This window comes from Pseudorca crassidens, chromosome 14, assembly GCF_039906515.1.
Source record: "Pseudorca crassidens isolate mPseCra1 chromosome 14, mPseCra1.hap1, whole genome shotgun sequence".
Classification (NCBI taxonomy): Eukaryota; Metazoa; Chordata; class Mammalia; order Artiodactyla; family Delphinidae; genus Pseudorca; species Pseudorca crassidens.
Window position 1 is genome coordinate 23,313,898 of NC_090309.1, and position 24,873 is coordinate 23,338,770.

Consider the following 24,873-nt stretch of genomic DNA (forward strand, 5'->3'; position numbering starts at 1 on the left):
CTGACTGCATTTATAAGAATGATCCAGAAGCTGATACTCATTTTAAGTTCTTGTTCTTCTAGTGAAATATGTTTATTTTCAAGTGGCATTACACTTTGTCTTTACGTAATCACATACACACACACACTCTATGTGTATATATATTCATATATATATCTCCTAATATATGTGTAATGTATATAGGTAATACAGTCGGCCCTCCGTGTTGGCGGATTCCACATCTGTGGATTCAGCCAGCCGCAGATCCTATACTATGTTCATGATCTGCAGTTGGTTGAATCCCCAGAAGCTGAAACCCGGGGAATCTGAGGACCGAAGGGAGGGATTTGAATATCCTCCGTATTTTGGTAAGCGGGCGTTTGTCCTGAAGCCAGTTCCCTGGGGATACCGAGGGATGATTGTATTAGGAATATCTGCTGTAAGACTGCTACACTTTACTTCCTACCCTTTGTTTCCTCATTGGATTTTGACCGTAGGAAATCCTTGATGTGAGTTCACCAACAGCTTGTGAATTGCTGCAACTGTATACTCAAACAAAACTGTTTGAGTTTTGAACCATCAATTGCAGGTGCTTTTTCTTTACCTTTTTTCTAATTCCAAACCAACCCTTCTCTCCTCTCCTGTCACCTGTTTGTCTTTCTAGGTGCCTGATTCCTATGTTACAGCACTGCAACTACTTGACCTTTCACTTCATTTCCATTATTCAAATGCAACAGAATTACCATTTACAAAAGTAAGTTAACTAATGTCTGGGTATGTGTTTTGGGCATTGACAACTAGATGTATATGTAGTTTTTTTCAAAAAAAGAAGAAAAATAAGATGTGGAGAGGTTAAATTCCTCACATTCTTAGTGTAGCAATTTAAATAAAAGTCACACATATTTATTTCCCTATTCATTTTCCACCATCGTTTCAAAGTATGCCAAATAATTTTCATTTCGCAAGACTGCCAAGGCCAAGCCATTCTCAGGATGCATTTGCCAGGCTGAAATCAATAGCAACCCAAGGAACAGCTAATTGCACATGTTCATGAGGTACAAGTTAGAAAGGAAGGTAAATTTATAAAGTAAGTGGTTGCATGCCAAGAGATGGAGCCATAGAGTTGGTGCCAAAGCATGTTAACCATTTTCTAAAAATGGCTAATAAAAATCATTTATATTGAGTGCAATGTATTATAAATTAGGGGAAATCTTCCATTTAGAAGCCCTCAATGTTTAAACAAAATTTTAAAGGTAAAAAAAACAATTCTATCCATAAGTAGATTAGTATTTCCATTTTATTTACACATTTGGCACATTCTTGTGTATGTCTCCTTACAAATTATCCAATTCATATCAATGCTCTTTTTTTAAATTTCTCTTTATTTTTTTGAATATTCTCAGTTGAGTCTAAGGGAGAGCTTTAACTGAAGATATCAGTGCTTGCAAATAACTTTTAAGTAATGTTTGCAACAGTACAACAGAATGACTAGTTGAAATTTGGGAAAAATAAAAAGAACTTTAATGATAGGTGGGAAAGTACTGAAGCCAGGGAAGAAAAAGTTGTCTGAGTGAGAATGCAAACCCAAATTAAGAGAGTCCTGGTAACAGGATAAAAAGGTGATGATATAATGTACGTGACAGATTTTTCTAATCACATGAAAACAAACCACTCAGAGCCCACAGAGAAACACTGTGCCATTAATTCTGCTCTGCTCTCTTGCACACTAACAATTCCTGTCCTAATTAAATGTGCTCCCAGAACATATGTTTTATTGTCTGAGCTGGGCCATTAGATTTGATATACAGTACTTGTGACTCTTGTCACCTGGGATGGGAAATCCTTCTTGCAGGAGTCTTCCCCGAGTAGAGAATAGTGAAGTATCATATTTTATTGGCAATAAACAGCAGGTGTAAATATAGGAACCAACAACATTGAAACCATTCCTTTGAACTTCGTGTGCTTAAAGATATGGTGGAAAAGAAATATATGTGTAGAAAATAATACCTTTAAGTTCACCCATCTTACAATAAAGCAGTAGTCTTTTTATTCTCTGGAAAAGTTGTACAGTTTTTTAAATTGAAAATTTTATTAATTATTATGAAATCAGATACTGTCATCTAATGACTACTTTTATTATTAAATTAATTTCAATTAGTTTGTCAGATAAACTGCCTCTCTCTATTTTTTTCTGTATGGAATAAGGTATTGCTCAAGTAATCTTTGTCAAGAAAGGAGAAGAATGAGAGAAAGAAGAAAGATTCTTAATTTTTTATACTGTCTGAATAAGTGGCTTAACTGGATAAGGGAAGTTATTTAGGACTGATTTAATGCTTGGAAATTTGAATTGGTTCTACTCTGAAATAGAAAGTGTCCTTTAAGGTGAAATTACAAAATATTAGTGAAACATATTTTATTTTCTGGAATCTCTGTGTTCTACCTCATAGATATCTCTGGCTTTTAAAGGAACTAAAGGAAAACATGAAAGCAATGGTAAAAGAAAGTTTTGATTGCTGTTAACCTACTCTAAAACTTGAGGGCCTTCCATTCCTAATTCTCAATGACCCTGAGTTGGAACAGGGCCCTTTGTTTCATAGAAGTCCTTATAGTTCAGTATCTCAGCTTATTTTGACTTTTCAGTTCTAAGGTTAAAAGAGGATGAATATGGCAGCATGTCTCTAGCATCTATGCTGTGCTCCTCCCACAAGCAAATGTAAGCAGAGCACTCTTGATCCTGAAACACTTTTTAAGCTGGAGTTGAAATGGGTTGTTGAAAATACAAAGTATTTTAAGAGTTTGTGTTTATATCCTCATTAAAATTGGACATGAAACCCTTTACTATTGTAATTCTGTTGCCAGTCCTTAGATTCTTAATTGTTGAAGAATAATATGGAGAACAGGATTTTATATTTGTAGGGATAAAGGTGCCCAATTATGTAGTGCTTAAAGGTTAATTCTAAAAGTAGGGTCTAAAAATAAATAAATAAATAAATATAAACTGAAACAGGAGGTTAAATATATACCATCAACTAAGAAGGTCTGAATATAGATTTTAAAAGGCTACATTTTTAATATTGTTTACACACTTCAAGCAGATGGAGGACTGTAGATTAAAGATTATGGGATTTGAAAATCTTTGGTCTTAAATTTTCCTGGCAGAAGGATAGTCTTTGAAACACTGTAATAAGACTGCAAGAATGCATAAGCAATGCTCTCAGGATATTATCTTCTCTTACCCAAGGATACATGCACATTTTATGAGAAAAACTCTTATGACAACTAAGGTTTCAATTCTTTGAAATATTCTTCTATATATCATTCACTGCTTTTGTCATGAAATTAATACAAATGTACTATATCACATTATAAAATATAGATGAGGGGAAAAATAAAAACAACAAGGCTTTCTCATGTTCAAAGACTGTTTTTGTTTGTTTTTACTACTCTTTGTTAATTGCTCTGCTCTTTATTTTGGATTTTCTATTCCATGAATATGGCATCTTTCTTAGCTTTTTACTCGCTGACTGTTATCTTTATAATTTCTTATTAATGCTGCCAGTCTTTCTTGCTGGAATTAATATGTTTAGACATTCTTTTCAAGGCCATATATTGGTTTTCTACACATTTTATTTGCTGCACATTATTTGCATTATTTCATGTTTAAAATTCTTCCAATCATATTTTCATATCAGAGCACATATTTCCAATTTTACTCTTTCTGAAGTTAATAAATTCAAAGTCTTCTCAAATCTCCCTGAGAATGACAGTTTTCTAGTGGTCCTTCCAGCAAATCTATTGCTTTGAAATATATTCGCTTTTGTTCCCCAGATATTTTCTCTTTAGAATTACTAAATCTCTTTATATGACTTGTGCTATTTTTTCTCTTTGATTGTCCTCAATATGATAGTCTATAGACTATCATAGTTTGGAAGCTAAGGGGAATTCTACATAAGTGTAACTCTCTATTCTAATTTCAAAGTCATGTAAAAAAGAAGGGAAAAGCTTAGCTCTTCTGAGGTGTTATTTTTCTAGCACTGAAGTCCTATTGCTTCTATCAGCAGAGTTCAGTAGAACTGTAGATGAAGGCAACTGCAGCAGACAGTCTTATGTGTGGACCAGTTTCTCTTCTTTGTAATTCATGTCTGGCTCTATGTTTCCTTCTCTACCCAGCATAACTATTCTCATCAGAAACTGGTGTTATTTTTCTTCTTGGGTAAGTGTGGTGAACACTTTGATGTGCTCCCAAGTCTTCCTTCAAGGAAAGACCTAAAGCCTGGTTGTTGGAAGTATTGTCAGCAAGCAGCCTTCATGTATCAGCTCATTCAGGAAGTGATGTAATTGTAGAAAGCCACTTTGTCCAAGGTCACAACCATTCCCAGGATGATCCACATGCAGTGACCAATTGATGTAAGGTCATAAAGGCCTGGACATTTTGGCTCACTTCAGGAAAACTCAGAAGGACAATTTACATCCAGGCCTACCCACTGAGTTGGCAAAACCTATAACTGGACCTTCATAACAACTTAACTTCTCCCAATGCTACACTGTTGTTCTTTTCCTCCTTTCCAAGGGCATTTCATAATAAAGATCCAAAATATTAAGCTCTGTTTCTGAATCTGCTTCCAGAGGAACCCACCCTGCAACAGTTAGTTACATGAAATGACCACAGGTATTTTGACTATGTGTGAATGCACAAACCTAGTGAATTTATGGGAAATACATTCAGTATCTAGATCTAGCCCCAGCTGATTGTCCCAAATCTTCCTTTCAGTTTCACCCTTTGCTTCTAAAGCTAGCAGTTGGCATTGAAAAATCCTTTAACAGTTTTGTCCCTTTGTTTTCCCTCTGGGCTCTTATTTTACACATTGTGAACAACAAATTGTTTGGCCCTTCCCTAAATCCAGCTTCTCCTTCTTTATATCTTGCAGAAATTCTGAAAACTTCTGGCTTGTGGATGATAAAATTGTCCTAGAATCTTATAGTTTTATAGTTTGCTTTCTCTGTTTTTCTATACCACTGATTATTTTTGTTGAAGTTTTTGAGAGAAGGGGAAAGCTATAAGCATAAGCTCAGACCATCCATCTCTAAGCAAATGCCACCAACATATGTTTGGTATAAAAATTTATATGTCTTTTACCACCACAGAGAGCACTGGAATTCCCTGAAGCAAAAATGAATAAATATCACAGTGTTTTTCCTATACACACTAATGTTATTTGAAGGTTAAATTAGGATATAATTATTATATTAAAATCATTTTGATTGTAAAGATATACTGGTTCAAATAAGAGAACTGACAAAAATGTTCTAATTAAGGTTGCTTTACTCAGAATAGTTACCATTGGAATTAGAAGAAGCATAGATTTAAAAATCATCCAGTCTGGATTTGAATCCCCATCATTCCTATATTTGCCTCATTATTAGTGGCGTTGGTGTCGGTGCTAATATTGTTTGAGTGTGGGGACAGAGAACTCAAATATAAGGAAAATGTAATTATTTGATGCAATATGATTTCCTGAACTAAAAGCTTAGATTCATACTATGGCTTTGTCACAAGAGGAGTGGGAATTTGGGAAATATTTTTAATATCCCTTTCACTCAGTTTTCTTATTTATAAGTACAAATGAAAAAAATGGTATATTACAATGGTTAGAGACTATGTGTTATAAGAATCAGATTAGAGTATATATATAAAACTGTCTTACAAACGTGTTAATATTGTAAACATGTAAGATATCATCACTGCCATTCCCTTCTTCAATACATCTTTATCAATATCCTTTTCCAAAGTTTATGAAAGGTTCTCACCATGGGGTTCAGGGGTCAAGGACCATCTTTGTTATTATACTAAAACTGATTTGCTTGACTTATTTATTAAGGACAAACATCTAGAATGTGATATAATTAACCTTTGAATTCAAAAATTAATTATTAATTTACTTAGGACATTAAAATAAAAAGTGGATATTATCTTTTATACTTATCAATAGAACTATCAACTTTTTCTTTAATTAGTGAAGCTTTGAGAGGCACACAGAGACTGTCTGTGTGTGTGTGAAGATGGTGACAAGCAGCAACAAAAAGCAAACTGGCTCATTAGGGTTTTTGATCTAGTTTAGTCCTTGGACTAAACATCCCAGGAAACCATGGAAACAGGAACAAGAACTCAGACACAGGGTACAACATAGAGGATTTTCACCAAAAATTCTTGTCAAAAATTTGTGGTGAAAAAGTGCAAAACAATTTGATGCTGTAAATGTTCTCATACATTTCAGGGGTATTAATTCTAAAAGTTCAGATCACTGAGGAAGAATTCTATAAATCATTTTCTAGAACTATCAAGCCTGTGGCTAAAGTATAAAACCTGCTGTCTTTAGTGTGGAGTACATTTATTACTTGTGCTTTTGTATATACTTCAATGTGTTGTCAACTGAAGATTTTTCAGTCTATTTCAGCTCTGGCTCTAGCATAGATAGTAAACATGAACTCTAGAGCTGAATGTAATTAGCAAAGAGTAGAACTGTGATTTAGATAAGAGACTTTGGAGTTGAAGGCCTGGGTTTGTATCCTCTCCATTACCTACATGAAATGCAACTTCTCTACGTTTCTGTTTACTCAGCTGTTGAGTGTCGATACATATATCCTCAGAGCCATTGTGTCCTCATATAAACATAATATTAACCATTAGATGAGATATATAATAGTCCAAAAAAATGTATAATGATAATAACATTAGGAGCCACTAACAAATGTCAAATTAGTTTGGCAACCCACTTCAGAAAATAAAATTTTATTTATTCATTCATTTTGCTATATTAATTCTTTTTACATTGAATTACTACTTATATACTTGTAGTTCTCATATTTGTTGTGGTTACTTTCAAGGCACTAACTTCTAAATTTTATACATATATGTAAAAGCCTTCCAAAGTAATACTGAAAAAAAAATATCAAAGAACATTCACAACTGTAGACTTCACCATAATCAACTGTTTACTGAGAATTTTCAAAAGTGAAGATTAATCAGAATGGGTTGTTGTAATGAGGAAATATAGCATCTATTTTCTAGATCAAGTTCTGCCATAACCCATTTTATTGTATATATGTGGTACTGTCACTGACCACATTGATGTCTAATCCATATATTGCAGGGATTTTGTAATCCCAGAAGACCCTTCTGACTAGGATGGAGAACTCCTCACTGATGACTGTGTACCCCGGCTATGATGAAGACAGAAGTAAGCATGTGCCATTGGACATAATGAATGCCTCTCATAGGGAGAATGCTCTATCTGTCTGAAAAGGGACACATGGGCCGGCCTCATGCAGAGAAATCTCTGACATCCTTTAACACTAATTAAGACTTTGACTAGTGATGTAAACCCTGCACATTGGCCAGTGTTTGCCAGGACACTGGTTCTGTAGGAGATGTGGGATTGTTACAGATCCAGGGTTTTCAAAATTTGGATGGAATGTTTTTACCAGTCCATTTTTATTCAGATTTTTGTTTCACTTATAATTTTCAGTCAGCATAATTTCAGGATTTCTATCTGTAGTACCTTTCAAATAAATGTTATTGATGCCTCTGAAAGTTTTGAATGTTCTTAAGGGTCTCATTCCCTTTCTGTAGGACTAAACTTTTACTGTTATTGATTTTGTCTTTAAATGGGAATACATTACAATACATTCAGTGCATCTATACTCAGGTTTACATTGTAACCTGAGCATAGATGCAGTAAATAAAGAGCATATGCTCATTTAATTCACTTTGTGATTGATTATTTACATGATGAGAAAGATATTCTCATGAGTTTTCTTCACCTAAAAGACATTTAGTATTTGACATGTTATTAGGGCTCTGTTACAGTAAGACTTCAGTACACTTTTCCTTTAGAAATGATATTTTCAAGTGTACAAAGACAAGTGTACAAGTAGGAATGTAAGAATTAAAATTCTAAAAAGAAAATAATTGAAAATAAAAGGAAAACATCACTATAGTTGTGAGTTACAAGAAATTTGACATATTTAGTCATGTGTAAATTGAAGCATTAAGTCCAAATTTTTGGTGTCCCTTAGTAGGATAACAAATTCCATATTTAGCACAAATATATTTAACTTATTTTAAAATAACAAATGTCTCCTGAAACTTGAAATTCTTGTGGTCAACGTAAAGCTAATGAAAAGTATTTTTCTAATGGAAAAAATGTTCATGAAAATATTGGACAAAGTCATCAATCTAAAAACAATTGTTTTAAGCTGGGCACTTCAAGCTGTAAGCCACCTGCTAGCACATCTTTTGCATATCTTTATCGTAAACAAGTCATGACAATATAAGATCTAAATTCCTTATAAATTTAATTTGGTCAACTTTGAAGTGTTAGCTTTAAAAAAAGGTGTCAATTTTTATCTTTACTCTCTCTTGATCCTAGACATTTATAGATTTTTACTCAAAATAGATAGGTATGGTATATTTTATATTTAATAGAATTTTTTCTAGTGCTATTAAATCTTTGCTGTTTTCAATGTTAGCTACCAACACAGAGTATATTACATTGATTTTTGGACTTGGCAGATATAGCTCATTTTTTAAATCCCTTCTTATTGTTTCAAATAATAAGTGGTTTATAATTCTTCAAATATACATGAGGAAAGCAAAACAAAACAAAGTGTAACCAAATACTTTTAATCCCATATAACTGTGGTAACCCAAGCCACAAGTAACAGGATGACATTCAATGACAGAGTGGTAATATTGTGAGGAGGTAATTATCACTGTGCTAGTTTTTTTCATGGTATCTACCCAGTACCAGGGTGCATGTATATCCATGCAGAGAAATAGTTTGTTTCACTTGACATCTAAATCTAAATTAGTATGTCTTAACTAAACGACAGAACTGAGGTTTGCAGGCATTCTGTATATCTTCTTTGGAGAAATGTCTATTTAGGTCTTCTGCCCATTTTTGGATTGGGTTGTTTGTTTTTCTGTTATTGAGCTGCATGAGCTGCTTATAAATTTTGGAGATTAATCCTTTGTCAGTTGCTTCATTTGCAAATATTTTCTTCCATTCTGAGGGTTGTCTTTTGGTCTTATGGTTTCCTTTGCTGTGCAAAAGATTTGAAGTTTCATTAGGTCCCATTTGTTTATTTTTGTTTTTATTTCCATTTCTCTAGGAGGTGGGTCAAAAAGGATCTTGCTGTGGTTTATGTCATAGAGTGTTCTGCCTATGTTTTCCTCTAAGAGTTTGATAGTTTCTGGCCTTACATTTAGATCTTTAATCATTTTGAGCTTATTTTTGTGTCTAGTGTTAGGGAGTAATCTAATCTCATACTTTTACATGTACTTGTCAAGTTTTCCCAGCACCACTTATTGAAGAGGCTGTCCTTTCTCCACTGTACATTCCTGCCTCCTTTATCAAAGATAAGGTGACCATATGTGCGTGGGTTTATCTCTGGGCTTTCTATCCTGTTCCATTGATCTATCTTTCTGTTTTTGTGCCAGTACCATACGGCTTTGATTACTGTAGCTTTGTAGTATAGTCTGAAGTCAGGGCGCCTGATTCCTCCAGAATGCTCAACATCATTAATCATTAGAGAAATGCAAATCAAAGCTACAATGAGATATCATCTCACACCAGTCAGAATGGCCATCACCAAAAAAATCTAGAAACAATAAATGCTGGAGAGGGTGTGGAGAAAAGGGAACACTCTTGCACTGCTGGTGGGAATGTGAATTGTTACAGCCACTATGGAGAACAGTATGGAGGTTCCTTAAAAAACTACAAATAGAACTACCATATGACCCAGCAATCCCACTACTGGGCATATACCCTGAGAAAACCATAATTCAAAAAGAGTCATGTACCAAAATGTTCATTGCAGCTCTATTTACAATAGCTCAGAGATGGAAACAACCTAAGTGTTCATCATTGGATGAATGGATAAAGAAGATGTGACACATATATACAATGGAATATTACTCAACCATAAAAAGAAACAAAATTGAGCTATTTGTAATGAGGTGGATAGACCTAGAGTCTGTCATACAGAGTGAAGTAAGTCAGAAAGAGAAAGACAAATACCATATGCTAACACATATATATGGAATTTAAGAAAAAAGAAATGTCATGAAGAACCTAGGGGTAAGACAGGAATAAATACACAGACCTACTAGAGAATGGACTTGAGGATATGGGGAGGGGGAAGGGTAAGCTGTGATAAAGCGAGAGAGAAGCATGGACATATACACTACCAAATGTAAGGTAGATAGCTAGTGGGAAGCAGCCGCATAGCACAGGGAGATCACCTCGGTGCTTTGTGGCCGCCTGGAAGGGTGGGATAGGGAGGGTGGGAGGGAGGGAGACGCAAGAGGGAAGAGATATGGGAACATATGTATATGTATAAATGTTTCACTTTGTTATAAAGCAGAAGCTAACACACGATTGTAAAGCAATTATACTCCAATAAAGATGTAATATATATATATATATATTTAAAAAAAACCATAATAAATAAATAAATAAATTCCATATAGAACTGAGGTTTGTGACATTAAAACCAAAAAATCATGGGTTCATTAGCCTACTTATTGATGAATTGTAATATCATCATCCCCAGTTTTCCCTTAGTAAAAGTTAATTTCACACTAAGTGTACTTGATGTTTATCTTGGTTACTACTGAGCTGGCTGGTCTCTGTCTTAGATATTTGCAAAGCTGCCAACACTAGCTTAGCTCCATTTCTAAACAAATAAAACCCAACACAGACATAATTTATATTCAAAATGCTTATTTTACCATTGGCTCTGCTCAATAACTTGAAGTACATTCTCTGTGAAGATGCAGGATTCACTCCAGGCAAAGAAACATCAGGTAATAGTGGCTTAATGTTTATACTCATCTGCATTTTATCCCTCTTCCTCCTCCTCCACCTCCTACTCCACTTCCTCCACATCCTCTTTCTTCTTCTAATTTCTCTTTCCCTTTCCTTCTCTTTTTCTTAAAATTCTTCTTCTGGGTCCTTCAGGGATGTTTCCTCCTAAGTATTTACTAGTCAGTTATATTCACAGAAAATTTATTGAGAAGTGGGAGGCTTTTAGATTCTACTTTTGGAAACATGACTACAAGTTCCTCCCCCCTGCTCTCACCACTGACATCCTCTTGAGAGTGTACAGTCCAGATTAGGCTGAGAAATTTACATTTGGCCTTTCTCTAACTTCCCATTCAATATACCACTCTTTTAAGATAAATTGTGTTCTGACAGTGCATAACATATATGAACCACGATTTTGTTTCAGTTAAGATCCCAAACCTAGGTATTTATATTACTGAGCAAAGGACAAGCTAACTCCATCCGTTTAGTTTTATGTATTTAACATACCAGATTGTCACGGCCAATTAGCAATGGAAATACTGGTGTTAAAAGAGTTGGGATTTCCAAAGAGTTGATGTTTCATTCCAGTTTTGACACCCACAAGGGAAGTGATCTTGTTTAGTTTAACTTCTCTGAATCTTAATGACTTTGTCAGTAAAATGGGAATAACACTAATAACTACCCCATAGGTTGCTGTGATGATTAAATACCTATAAAATATTTACTTGCAGCTTCATTTAGCACACATTTATGTATTACACTTTGCCCCTTTGTGTGATACATAGGGAAATAAAATAATAAAAGATAAATTAAACACAAACATTATATATTATAGTATAGTGCCTGGCACCCAAAATAATAACTGTTATTATTTTACTCTGGAAATCTCCTCAACACTTTCCACATTTTACAGATGATGTTCACAAAGAAAACAAACAAACAAACAAATAAATAACTCTCCTTCTGTCACAGCCTTAAGTAATCCAAATAATGACTGGAAGACTAAGAACTTTTCACCAGCCTTGAGGAAAGGATATTGACCTCTGGAAAACCTGAAACATTGAAAGATGCCCACTTGCTAATAAAGTTGGATTTATACCAAGTGAATAATACATTCAATTATACTCATGTTTGTGTGAAATTCAATAAGTCTTTCCCTCTAACTAATCTTCCTAGTAATAAATCCATTACAAAGCACTGATACTCATTAAAAACAGCTCTGACAAATAACTCACGTTCTTGACCCTAAGCCACACTTCAAACTTCTGTGTTCTTTTCCACAGTCTTTGGATAGTAAACATGGATTAACTCTAATATATCATGAACTGAAAGTTGCACTGAGCAATATTATGGGGCATAGAATACAAGTTACTCAAGAGAAAAAAAATAAATTTATTTTCATTGGTAATTTTATTCATCTCTTTCTCTCTTACCCATCACACACACACATACACACACACACATACACACTCCTGAATATGAAGAAACAAAGGTCCCTTTTTCTTACCTTTGTAACAATCCAGTTATTTGTGATGTTCCTAAATTTATACCTTTCATGGTAGAGATTCAGATTAAAGAACGATGAGGTAAGCATATATGAGGAAGCCAGAGAGTGAATTAAGGAGAATTTAATTGTGAACACACCATGTGGGTCTGAAACATAAGGTGAGTTGGAAAGGCTTCTCCACTTATTTCTAGAACAAATGCAAATTGAAGGCTTCTGGATCAAATCTTCTGAGCCTTGTTTCTCATATTTTTCATTCTCATTTGTTAAGCAGAGTCAATTATCTTAATTAAATTAGAAAACAGTGTGCATTTTCTCACATATCCAATATGTGACACTTAAAAAAAACTGACAGGGATAGAATAAGGCATATTCTAGAGATTCTGGTAACTACCTTTTCTGAAGGAAGGTGATTAGTAGATTCAAATAATTTATAGAGAAAGAATACAAAGAAAGATATATCCTAATAAATAAGAACCTCCAATATGTGATATTAGAACGTTTCTGGAGGAAGACTATATGATAGGTACATTTCTGCTACTACTTATGTTATTGCTATTTGAAGTGTAACCTTAACATTTCAGGACGTTTGAAATCATTGATGACCCATCATTCTGGGTTGCTAATAGTTGCTTTCCTTAACCAAGGCCTTATCCCAAAGGAGAAACAATTGTGTTTCACTTAGCAGTAGAGAGTGACAATTCTGTGAAAGGCCTTATGGTCATGCCATGCAGGCAGTTACTTACTTGAAATATACAAGGCTCCATGGTGCTGCCAATCAGGTTTATACAGAGATTTCCCGGAAGCTTTGTGTAACTAGGATTATGATATCTGTGGAGAACACTTTATCCTTCATTTTATTTAAGATGATGTTTGGCAAGGTTTGATTCTTGCCACAAAGAAATAACTGCAGCACTTTATTGAGGCATGTCAGTGAAGCCAGAAACCCAAGTTAGGCCAAGCAGATTTTGGATCAGACAACTTCTATCAAAAGTAGTAAAAGTTTGAGAGAACCAGCTTGAAATATGAAGAAAACTTAGGTTAAATAAAGCAAGAGGGCTCATGTCCACTCACACAAAGGGGCCCTTTGTGTGTATACTTCACATAGTTCTGCACTGTCCCAGACCTAATCAGTTTCTTCTTCCTTGCAGGAGTTGCCTAGTCATTTAAGACACCTACCTCTGTATTATTAGCATTTGTTTGTACACAAGATATAAAAGGGTTTTGCTTTCCTCACCCTTACCCATAAGAGTGCTTAGTATCAGCATTTAGTGAAAATCTTGTTTACTCATTATGTGAGACCACTGGATGATCAAGAGATCAGTCAGCCTTATAGGTTATGGAGGGGAGTGAACTGCTGTTTTTTTCACTACTTGCTTTATTCCCTAGGTTAAATCAATGTTCTCAGGCCATGGCTATGTGGCTAGATCCCTGAAAACACGCCTTGGCAGTAAGAAGCCCAGGAAAACAAAGGACATATAGAGACAGAAGTATGTTTTCTTTGATTGGGAGCATCTGTCTCCAAGGACAAAGTGGAAAATCAAACATGGCACAAAAAATATGAAAAATATCTTTTTCAGTACAATTTTCAAGTATAAAAATTTAGGCATGATTCTCCTTTCTCCTTATAATACACGATGGAATTGTCCTTTTGACTATAAGAAAGAAACAAAAGGTTGGATAGGTTTTATATAGTGCTACAAAATGAGACTTCATGGAGTGATTAATCTACTAAGGTACCATGCTTGTGAGATTTAGTCTTAAATTTGAGGACACACTACTAAGCATGTGTTTGTAACTTGCAGCATTTCATATTTGGTGTGCTTTCATGGTTATCTTATACTTCTAAACCCAGATGTCAAACTTTGGGGAAGGAAACATCCAAAACTTATTAATTGCTTACAATTGGCATTTGTTATGTACATGTGTTTTTGGGATTTTCCCCCCGAAATAATTCATTTGTATTAGCCCAAAAGTTGGCAGTTTAAAACAACAGACACTTATTGTCTCACATAGTTTCTGAGGCTCAGAAATCTGGAGGTAACTTAGCAGTGTGGTTCTGGCTCAGGGTCTCTTCTGAGATTGTAGTCAAACTTTCCATCAAGGATACTATCATCTCTTACGACTAAACTGGGGTTGGAATATTGGCTCCAAGATCATTCATGTGCTTTTTCGTAGGAGACTTCTGTTCTTGCTACCTGGGCTTTTCTATATGGTTGCCTACAACATTACTTCCCACAGAGCAAATAATTAGAAAAAAGAATGATCAAAATGGAAGCTTCAGTCATTTATAATCTTATCTCAAATATGGCCTACCACCATTTTTATGTTCTGTTGGTCTCACAAACCAATTCTCGTATAATGTGGAAGGGAGCTAGACACTAGGTGAGTATCAAGAGCTGAGTACACTTTGGGCTATCCTGGAGATTAGCTGCAATATAATGTATTAGTTTATTGATTCATATGATTAATGCAATTTAAATGTAAATTAAGTAATTTTGATTAGTTTATTTGCTGAATATTTGTTAAGTGCATATGATGAGCCATAAGGAACTCATAAGGACAGCATGTAGCAGAAGATTAAAAAAGAAGTGAAAAAAGCTGGGTTGGGCTCAGGATTCTTTGAGAATACTAGAGCTTGGGTGGCCAGGGAAGACAGACATCTGAGTAATTGATATCTAAACTGTGGAGGAGAGAAGTCAAATAAAAATATTGGAGAGGAAAGAAATCATGTCATATCGTGTAAGTTTTCAGTATATTTAGAGGATAATAAAAGATTAAGGGGGAAAATGGGGAAAAGGTGGATTTGTACATAAAGGAAGTATAGAAACCTTCAGAACACCAGTAGCAGAATCAAAAATAAATTTCAGGACCTCTCACTGATCCTTGGCTTTGCGTGTTATAATTGCCAGGTGCACTCTTTTTTTTTTTTTTTTTTTTTGCTGTACGCCGGCCTCTCACTGCTGTGGCCTCTCCCGTTGTGGAGCACAGGCTCCGGGCGCGCAGGCTCAGCGGCCGTGGCTCACGGGCCCAGCCGCTCCGCAGCATGCGGGATCCTCCCGGACCGGGGCACGAACCCGTGTCCCCTGCATCAGCAGGCGGGCTCTCAACCACTGCGCCACCAGGGAAGCCCGCCAGGTGCACTCTTGAGAAATAGAAAAAAATATGGTGGGTAAATATCCTTGAACTCAAAGGAATGCAACTTTCTTCTGGAAAAAGCCAGTGAAGCAAACAAACACCTTCCAAGGATTAAATGCCTGATTTTTCTTTTATCATCTTGGTATCCTTCATCTCCTTTGTTCTTGCATTTTAGACGTAACTAAATCAACTCCAGGAGGACCCCCTTAATAGCTCCAAATCTTTCTAGGAATGACCTGACAAGACCCCTATGTCATTCACAATTTCTGTCTACATCCTACATTTTACTTGTAAGATGAGAGAAATCCTTATAAAGTGAGCTTAGAGAATTGATTTCCCATGAAGGGAATCTATCTTTCTTATTTAAATAGCCTCTTTTATGATGGAATCACCATTTTACTTACCTTTGGGGTACCAGATGCAGAACCTTTTCCTTTCATTGCGCAAGGAGAAATATGCCATACTAGAAGCAAGGAGAAGATATAATAAGCAATACAGAAACCTAGAACAATAATCTGCCCACTTCCATCTCCCAAACCTTTTCCCTGCTTCTCTTTTTTTTTTTTTTTGCGGTACACGGGCCTCTCACTGTTGTGGCCTCTCCCGTTGCGGGGCACAGGCTCGGGACGCGCAGGCTCAGCGGCCATGGCTCACGGGCCCAGCCGCTCCGCGGCATGTGGGATCCTCCCGGACTAGGGCACGAACCCGCGTCCCCTGCATCGGCAGGCAGACTCTCAACCACTGCGCCACCAGGGAAGCCCCCCTGCTTCTCTTCATCGTATACCTAGGGTCCCAATATGAAATATCTATAATTACTTCCTCATTAACTTATTGTTAATGATTCTTAAATGTAATCTTTTGTCTCTCCAATTTTTAGTTTATCTCCCAGAGTACTATTTATTAATGTATTCCTTTATTGGATCATGCCACTTTGAAATAAAAAACAATCCAGGCTAGTTAGCTTTACAATATAAAGGTGTTCAAAATAAAAGCAATTGAATGATGTAAACTACTAAGAATTCCATAAATATAGTTTATTTGCTTATATAGAGACTATAACAGTTATTTTACTTCCCTATTGCAGACGAGTAGTTTATTTTTACTCAGCATGTACACACATATGTATATATGTAAATATATAACCCAGAACTTATATGTTTATATATGATCCAGTGTGTACATATATACAAATACACATTTATATACACACACGTATATGTATGTATGCACATACATGTGTGTATGTGTGTGCAATCGCTACTTGTTTAAGTCACTGGATTCAAAGCTCTGTTACTAGCTTCAAGTGAAATTTCTATTATGCATAATAATTTTTTAAAGCATATAAACTAGAAATGATGATCTCATAGTTTTTGGTGTAAAGGTTTAAAATGTCCATATCTTCATATCTTTCTTAAATCATGCACACGCACATTAAGTACACACAAGAATGCATGTAGTTCCATTTTATTGGTTATGTAGACAATAAAAAAAACATTAAATGTCAAAGAAGGAGGATTCAGGGAATTATCCTAACTATGGTAAACTCATTAGTGCAGGACAGTCCTGGTTTACATGTAATTATCAATAACCTCAACCCAAATGATAAAGAAAGTTTGATGTGAGTGGGGCTTTTAGGATGGAAAATAATACAAGATGAAAAGCAAAGCCTGGCCTACCAAATGTGTGCCAGTCCCCTGTGAGAGGGGATTGAAAGTCAGCTCTGAGGGGGACTGTATTCACATGTTCCTCTCTCTACGATGGAAACGTTTGTGGACTATCTTTTTCATCTCCATATCATATCATATCATATCATATCACATAAAATTATAGAAATAGTGTTTATAGAAACTTTAAATGTCATCTTAAGACCAACAGATACTGTTTCACAGATGATATCCAAAATATGGCTTTCTATTCTGAGGGTCAAAACTTATAATACACTCAGTCAGAACTCCAGCAAATTTTGTGTACCTGTGGCCAAAAATTTTAAAAGGAAATCCTACTAAGATCTTTTCATGATGGTGTCAAAAATAATTTTGGATCCTTTTCAATCAGATTCCCATCTCAATCTGAAGAGTCATTTATTTTTATGGATTTTGAGGAGTTTTAAATTGGAAGATAAGAACGGAGAAGCTGACACACCCTTGTTGCTTATTCAAAACATGTCCTGCTCAACCAGGCCCAGAATTATATGCAAGCTACATGTTTCTTCTTGCTGATTCCTATTCCTTTCAGACACATCTGTAAGACATGCTATACAATAGAAATGTTTTTAAAGAGTCAGCACAATGTTATGTATTGACCTGAAGAAGATAGATGTCATGAGCTACATCATGGTCAAAAGATGGTACAATCAGCAGAATATCTTGCTGCCATGTTCCATTGTCTGGAAAATATGATATGTACATCTGTGCTGATGGCCAGAGGAGTACACAACTGAATCAAAAATATTAACATTCCCTCCAGGAAGCCGGAAATAGAGAGTGACTCCAATGTTGCCAATTTAATCAAAGGTTGACAAGGAGTTACAGATGTAGCATGGATTATCTGGTGAGATCTGTGACTTGGACAGGAAAGAGATCTCCATCCTACCTTAATGAAAGCTTTCTTCTAGAACAAAAATTGGTGAATTAACACTCAATTTTTGTTTTAAAGTTCTGAGCTAGTCTTACTCTGTGCCCAAATTTATGACCAATTTTTTCTCAAAGTAGGGGAATTTAAAACATTACTTTCTATGTCTTTAATGTCACAGCACAGAGAGAATCATGTCATTCTGATTCTACTTTGACACTGTCCTGAACGTCTTTAACTTGGTTGTTAGTCTTGCTGCTCTGTACAAGCCCTAGGCCCTTTCCACATTCTGTCACTTTGCCCCTTTATTCTTCCTTGTCTTCATGTTTTGGTTCTCTTTATCTTCCACCCCCAGTTCCTTCACATAAAGGACTCTGATTCTAACTTGCCCATTTTTCTTACGGTTAAAGTTCTGCCTCTGAACTCTAATGCTGTGGCTTCACTTTCCTTGATGTCAGACATCCTTGAGGCTGGGTCTAGACAATCAGATAAATCAGTACTTTACTTGCCAATGGCATTCCTTATCCTTGGCCTCTAATACTCTCTACTTTAGCCCATAGTGGAAATCTTTCCTCACCACACTAATTTCTAGATCTCCCTTGTTTCCAGGCTTACAGCCTGCAGTGCCACATAGGTGTGATATTTTCTCATTCCCTCCCCAAAATTCTAGGAAGATATACTTAGATTACTATTACTTATTGTCAAGGCAGAGAGGGTAACAGGTGAAGTCTCGTGCTACTGTTTTAATTGGAATACTTGTGTGGCCTGCCATGGAAATCACTTGTGGTGCCACTCAACATGCATTAGCATAGCAAATAACTCCTGATGTGAAAACAATATTAAACACTATATTTTGTGTTAGCAAGAATAGTTTTTTCTCGTTGTTCCTTTAGAAGGTGAAAGAAAATGAGATGGAATTAGGAGTTTCTAAAAACAAAATAAATTTAAACCTCTTTTTCATCCAAATTTCACTCTAAAAATGTGTATTACTTCATCATTGTATTGAATATGATATTTAACGTCAAGGATTAGATATTGGATTCATGAACTTATACCATTATGGATACTTTCTGCCTACATATGTTTCTTAATATCACTGTTCCTTCCAAAGTCTTAGTCCCACACAAAATGTGCAGAAACTAATGAACATGGAAGAAATACTGCAGCATTGCCATTCAAGGTTTATACATGATTCAGTTGGGGTTTCCTTTTCTTTTTATTTACCTTAGGCTGCAAGCCATAAAACAGAAAAAAAAATTATTTAATTAAATGGAGTTCATCAGGAAAGTTAATTTACTTTACTGTGAGAATATGAAAAGTATGCCAAAACATGAAATAAAAAGAGTGAATTATGAATTACATTTCTCCTCTGTCCTTTCCTCCTTCCCATCTCTCTCTCTCACTATCTCTCACTCTCCAGGTGGAATTGGGATTGTATATAAGGAGGGATTTTTTTTCTTTGTTTGCTTATGTTGTTTTTCTCCTCAGTTTATGCATTTGCTCCCATGACTGGTTCCCACTATGTAAATTAATTTGGATATTCAGTGTTAGAAAAAAGAAAACATTTTTCACATATTTGAATTGATTCTAATTCATTGTTTGTTGTTCTTAACACATTGAGCCACGCCATTAATTTTTATTACAGGGTCTCATCATTTTTCTGACTCTTAGAGTGGACACGTATAAATTTGACATGTCTTACATAAATAAAAGCCTTGAGGCAAACTGAGGGACTGCTGAATTACTTGAAGTGATAAAATCACACAGATACTATTTTCAAAATTAATTACTTTTCACTCATTACAGATTGCTGGATTTTCTGAGTTTTGCCTCTCCTTGATATTATTGTCCTTTATTACTTGAGAGAAGCTTTTTACTTGGATGATTTTCTATCATTTATTCAGTTAAGTCTGTGAGCAGACTCCTATGGGGAAAAGTACATTCATGGATGATGGATGGCAGAGCTTTAGAATGGAATATTAACATTCGATTCCCCAATATCAAACTTTCTGAGTTACCCATATGAAAATTGCAAGAATGTTGTTTGCCTGTCTGAAATATGTTCTTTCAGATACATATATAGAGAATGAATCCTGCATCATGAAAACTTCCTGTTATGTAAGATACTTAAAAAGGAAACTGAACACAAAAACGTATCATGAGAACTTATCACACATTGTTATAGTACAAAAAATATTTTTAATGTTCTTGGCATGGCACTAAGGTTTGTTAACCTGATTCTTTTATAGTATCCAATGTAAATAGTTCCCATTGAACTCAATCATTTCTCTCAGGGAATGTTTGTGCAAGTTCTTTTTTTTTTAATTTTTACTGGAGTATAGTTGATTTTCAATGTTGTGTGAATTTCAAGTGTACAATAAAGTGAATCAGTTAAACATATACATATATCCACTCATTTTTAGATTCTTTTCCCATATAGGTCATTACTCTTATAGAGTATTGAGTAGAGTTCCCTGTGCTATAGAGTAGGTCCTTATTAGTTATCTATTTTATATACAGTAGTCTGTATGGTCAATCCCAACCTTATATGTGAAATCTAAAAAAAAAAAGGTACAAATACGCTTATTTACAGAACAGAAATAGAGTCACAGGGAATTCCTGGCAGTCCAGTGGTTAGGACTTGCTGCTTTCATTGCTGTAAGCCAGGTTCAATCCATGGTAGCGGAAAAAAGATCCCGCAAGCCGCACAGAGAGGCCAAAAAAAAAATTGAGTAACAGATATAGAAAATAAACTTATGGTTACCAGGGGGTGAGGGGAGGGGAGGGATAAATTGTGCAAGTTCTTTTTATGAAACAGTTAAATCTCTAGCTTTTAATGTGAACTTAGTTAAACAAATATATTTTTATATTTAGTTGTTTATAAAATAATATATACTATATAAGACACATATTTATACATAAACATATAAATACTGTGTATGTCTGTACATTTCAAAACAAAAACTTCACTGTCAACATATTAAGAAATTACTGATAACTATATTGCAATTTTTTGCAAAATTGCATAATTTATCGATTATTAATAAATCAATCTTCTGGAGTTTTCCAAAATGTAAATTTTAAATAGATTTATGCTAAATTCTTACATCTGAGGATTTCATGTTGTAGTGGGAGCCCACCACAGGGTAGCAAAAATCATCACTTCCTTGTCTTCACCAGAAAGACAGTAACCTGAAACATCATCTCACTTAGTTATAACAAATGGTAGAAAAGTGCTTAGCTAATATCATCTACCCAGGGAAAATGGACTAAAATTATCCATCAAATTAAAGAAGAAATCTACATAGTCATTATGAATCCCTAATTGTACAATAAAACCTCTGATGTTTTTTCTGTGGAAATTTGTTTCCATAAGAATATTCTATTATCTTCTAAACTATTTTATTTTTTTAAATTTCCGTGGCACAAAAATCTTATTTATTTTTAAATAATTCTTGTTCACTTTGTAAAATCAAACTTTACAGAATTTTCCAAAGCAAGCATCTTGGCTATCAAATTTTTGTGGTGTGTGTTTTTCTAAATGTTAAACATCAAAATAAATATATATTTTCTTAACACTGTTTTTGCCTTAAATTGAGGAGGCACAACACCATTTATCCCCTGAGAGAGGTAATTTATTTTGCTATGTTCTTAATTAAGTGCAGTTCAGTTTCATTTTAAAAGTGTTCATATTGATATTAAGATGAGGAGCTGATGATAAAATCATTATGTACAGTTTAGTCTTTAAAATTCAGACATTTATTCTCATGTCAAACAAAATTTAGAGTGATACAGTTGTTGGAAACATGAAATGAAATGGTGAGTTGATAATTTGCCTTTTCACATTTTCCCTGCCCCCATTTCCACAAAAACTAATTTTTTCACCTAGACATGAGGTTTGACAATAAAACTCTGTCTCTTGTTTTATCTCTCTTGTCATTATCTTCCAAACAGTGCACCTACACACACACAACCCACACATAGACACATACAGATCCTGTGTTTCTTTTTCAAGATCAGCTTCAAAATCATTCTGAACACTTGAGGTTCTGCACTGTAGAACTGTAGACTGCAGTTGAAAGCCAAATTAAATTATATTTTCTCAGACTGTCAGAGAATAAGATGTGTTGATAGAAAAAAAAAAAAAGTTTCCTTCATTGACACAAATACCATGCATCAGTGAAGTGAATGCAATGTTTGGCTCTATCACAGATGCCAAAGACATTCTTTCAATGTGCAGATTTTGTTTTTCTACCAAGATAAATATTGTCCTTTATACAAAAAACTATATTTTCCAGCACTGTCAAGTCATTTATCAATGGACTTGTTTCTAAGAAAGTGAGCTTATGAAAGATAGATGCTTCAATATGGTTTTGAAAATGAAGCATCAGAAGCCTGAAATTACATTATTGGCCTAGAAAATTAATGAAGTATTTGAAAACCTTGTGTACCTCAAGTTTCTGAATGTTTTAAAAATGATCCATTTTAATATTCCATTTTATACTTTTGAATTAATATTGGGGAAGAGCTCTGCTTTATGTAGTTTAGATAACTTTCTTTCTGAAACATTTCTTCATACTTTAATAAAGCACATCTTGGGAACTTCCCTGGTGGTCCAATGGTTAAGACCTCACCTTCTAATTCAGGGAATGCAAATTCAATCCCTGGTCGGGGAGCTAAGTCCCACATACCTTGCAGACAAAAACAAAACAAAACATAAAACAGAATATTGTAATAAATTCAATAAAGACCTTAAAAAAAGTCCACATCAAAAAAATTCTTTTTTAAAAAAATAAAGCACATATTTTGAAATTCTCACCACTATCCTTCATCTCAATGTCTGCTCAAATCCAAAACTGGATTTAACTATAGTGCCACTCCTGTTAACCCACTCTCCATGTGATAATACATCCATGTAGATGATACATTTGCTGCTGGTTGAATATCTATATGCCCCCACACATATTCCAGCCCTCTTGCAACTACCCAAGGCCAATGGATTATGAACAGAAGTAATGTGAAACCAATTTGGACTAAAGCTGTTTTTCAACGTTTAGCACCTCTCTTCCTTTTTGGCAATGACTGTGGAAGCCAGTGTAGAGATGGTATGTTCATAAGATAGAAATATCTTGGATCACCGAGTGACCATCTGGAAGCTGTTCTAGAGGTATGCCCAACTAGTAGCAAAATTTCCATGAGTAAAGAGTAGGCACTTACTTGTTAAGTCATTGAGATTTGGGGGGTTATACATAAATGTCGGTTACCCTTACTTATGTGAGTCCCAGCTCTTCAGACACAGTAGATCCTAGATAAACCCCAGAATATCTTCATATTTCAGCTCCAGTCTTGATCTGAAGAGTAGAAAAGAAGCATAGAAGAGAGGAATAAGCTACCCAGAGCAGTGATATTTAAAATTCTAGAGATCTAAGCCAAGCTTTGTTTGGAAATTCTGCTACAGAAGAAGATTTACACCATTGGTTACCTCCTTTTACACACTACTATATATAAAATATATAACCAACAAGGACCTACTGTATAGCACAGAAAACTATACTTGATATTTTGAAGTAACCTATAAGGGAAAAGAATCTGAAAAGAATCTATCTATCTATCTATCTTTCTATCTATCTATCTATCTATATATATCTATATCTGAATCACTTTGCTGTACACCTGAAATGAACACAACTTTGTAAATCAACTATACTTCAATAAAAAATAAAACAAAAGTAAAAAAATAAAGTTACCTAAATAATGTCCCTTGAGTGTATTTTTAGAAAGGAATCTCCAAGGGGCAAGGACTATCTCCTCTTTGCTCTATCTACAGCATCTGCTCCAGTACTTGGAGTAGAGTAGGCAAAGTAAGCATGGCTTACACGAATTAATGGTTACTTCATAGCTATGCCTATGAGCAAACTTCCTAAGACAATGCTTGGGTTGAATTTTCATGTTAGTTGCTCTTAGATAAAAATATTTTAAAAGGGGATTTGATTTTCAAACATCAGGCAAATAGATAAAATTTAAAATTGTACTAATCTTCACTTACATTAATTGAAACTTTTCCGGGTGTCAAGCACTGAGCTAAGGGTGCTTTACATAAAATAATCATGTGCGCATCTTACTCAGGAAATCTTGCTTTATGTGTGCTATCCCACTGTAATTATTAATAGGTCCCCTCTTCAAAGTGTCCTGATGAGAACAAAAACTTCCACGGTTTACCTAGCCTTACGGATTTTCTCATTTGATCTTCAAAGAATCTCTATGCCATTACTATCTCCGTTTGAGAGGTGAGAAAACCAAAGTCTAAAAAGTTGAGTAACTTGTTCCTAGCTCTCATATAATTAATAATAAGTCAGGTAGCATGGCTCCATAATGCATGTTTTTAACCAGTTAGCCTTACCACCCTCTGCTTTCCAGGAATACGTCTATTGCGTTCAGTGATGAACATTCACCTAGATTGATTCAGTTTTTCTAGATTCCACAATTATACTTTGTTAAAAGCTGAAGAGTCTCAGAAATAAATGTGTGTAATGATGTCTCAGCAATGTTGCATACTTTATTCATCACTGAAAGATTTTGAGCATTAATAATGAGCAAGCAGTATTGAAAGAAACTATGTGTATCTGCCAACTCATAAACCACAGCAAATCATGAAAATGGAGTTAGTGACTTACCACTGCACTGACGTTATTAATGAGTATACAACTTTCCTTCATGAAGAAAGTAGATACTCTTCCTAGTTTGAGGTTATAATTTTTCTAGACATTACATCAATATTAGTACTCAGTGTTCCTAAACCAAGCTATAATTTAA

General features: G+C 34.9%; 1 protein-coding gene across 3 annotated transcripts in view; it reads left to right on the forward strand.

The window, feature by feature from the left end:
- The window catches only part of LRRTM4 (leucine rich repeat transmembrane neuronal 4), an 848,801-nt gene that overhangs the window by 397,839 nt on the left and 426,089 nt on the right, over positions 1–24,873 (forward strand). Inside the window, exons 3-4 of one of the 3 annotated variants that reach the window (XM_067704548.1) lie at positions 644–733; positions 7,131–7,534. The exons of the other annotated variants lie outside the window; for them this stretch is intronic. Coding sequence (XP_067560649.1) covers positions 644–733; positions 7,131–7,160 — 120 coding nt within the window. The 3' untranslated portion in view covers positions 7,161–7,534. Of the gene's footprint in view, positions 1–643; positions 734–7,130; positions 7,535–24,873 lie in introns of those variants that run through there. 3 annotated transcript variants of the gene reach the window in all.